Source organism: Anneissia japonica, unplaced genomic scaffold, assembly GCF_011630105.1.
Source record: "Anneissia japonica isolate Jap-2015-1 unplaced genomic scaffold, ASM1163010v1 scaffold169_len739621_cov184, whole genome shotgun sequence".
In the NCBI taxonomy this organism is placed as follows: domain Eukaryota; kingdom Metazoa; phylum Echinodermata; class Crinoidea; order Comatulida; family Comatulidae; genus Anneissia; species Anneissia japonica.
The window spans coordinates 733734-735326 of NW_022688869.1; the positions used below are offsets into that span (position 1 = coordinate 733734).

The window sequence follows — 1593 nt, forward strand, 5'->3', positions numbered from 1 at the left end:
TATAAGTATTGTGTGTAAATATGTATGCAAATTTGGAAGAAGCATAGGAAAAAGAAGAATAGGAAAGAGCGGCTGAAATATTTACCAAAGATAAACAATAGTAATCATTTAGTCATTATTGCATCACATTTTTGTGAAAAGGTTTTTGTCAAGGTTCCGGCAGCCTACATGTATCTCTGAGATTAACAATGGGATGTCAAAGCTGTAATTGCTTAAACACGTTCAGTGATTTAACTTATATCATTAAATTTATTTCAATCGTTAAACAATATATGAGTATTATATCTAATTGTTCCAACATTGCATTTCTTAAAATAGAGAAAGTTTCAACCTCTAAAACGTTCAAAAGTACATCTAAACAATTGTCAAGAGATCGTGACGTGAAACATAGTGTTGGATCAGGTCATGGTGAGTTTAAATAATTTAGTTAAAGAATTGTTTTCTTTACATTTATAAAAATTGTAAGATGTAGAAGAAGGGCATTCTAGAAAAAAAAAATAATGCTGTTAAAATTAAAAGATTAACGGCTAAGCAAGTTTGCCATTTTCGGCCAGAACACAAATTTAATATAAATGGAATGAGGGACGTATCATATTTAATTGCTTTTGTCTCCTCCAAAGTCATGCCGCTTAGTTTTATACAATTCTGTTGTCTTTCTTCTGAATTCGTGAATATTTTTGTTATGGTGGTTGTGTTTTTTTTTAAAGTACTTGGAGCTTTTGGTCAAAAAACCCCACCGTTACTTAAGCATATTCAGAATATATTGCAAAGTTACACGGACGGACAGATCTTAAAGGTAAGAACACTCTAAATATATTTCGATACCTGTTATCAATAACACGCTTAGATAAATAGTTCATTGAAAGAAACGATTGGTTTCTAACTTATAACTTAGAGAAAATGTCCTATTTATAGACAAAAATTATAATATGGCCGTATGTTAACAAAAATTAGCAAACTTTTATGAATTAATCATATTTATCCTGATAGAACATATTTTGCTCATGCGCTATTTCCAAGACAAGACCTAGCTTTGAGGCCTTGTATGCAGGCCTTGTATTTGATATCAATGCAAAAATAACACAAGAAATTGACTTGACTCAGTAGATTTTGAATTGTAATACACTAGCCGACATTTACTGTCAGGAATACATAAATATCAGACAGAAAAAATGTGGAAGAATTTAGTATAGGGATATGTTCAAAAGTGGAGTAGGAAAAACTCCACTGTGTAAGAGAAGACTTCACTTGATGCTGATACGAATAATAATTTAGATACAAAATTACATGATTTATATGATTCCAAAACTGTGGTGCGTACCACATGAATGATCAGAGAAAACTGTTACAGGGCAAACATTTTTAACTATTTTTGTATGTCCTTTTATAGGCCCAAAGATATCAATGTTGTTGCTTTAAACGTACGACATCTAGCTAAATATATGACGTTATTCTCAGCATTTTTTTTGCAACAAGAATACATGGCAATTTCAAAATTTTATTCATTCACAACGCATAGGTTATCTCATCATAAGACCCTCATGCATTTTCTGATTATAAACTCGAATAGATATCCATATGTAAAATTTAGGG

General features: G+C 30.9%; 1 protein-coding gene across 1 annotated transcript in view; it reads left to right on the top strand.

Moving 5' to 3' along the window:
• The window catches only part of LOC117123727, an 11486-nt gene extending 10958 nt beyond the window's left edge, over positions 1 to 528 (top strand). Inside the window, exon 5 of the mRNA XM_033269737.1 lies at positions 319 to 528. Within this exon, the coding sequence (XP_033125628.1) occupies positions 319 to 422 (104 nt within the window). The 3' untranslated portion in view covers positions 423 to 528. The remainder of the gene's footprint in view (positions 1 to 318) is intronic.
• Positions 529 to 1593: the final 1065 nt, after the last annotated feature.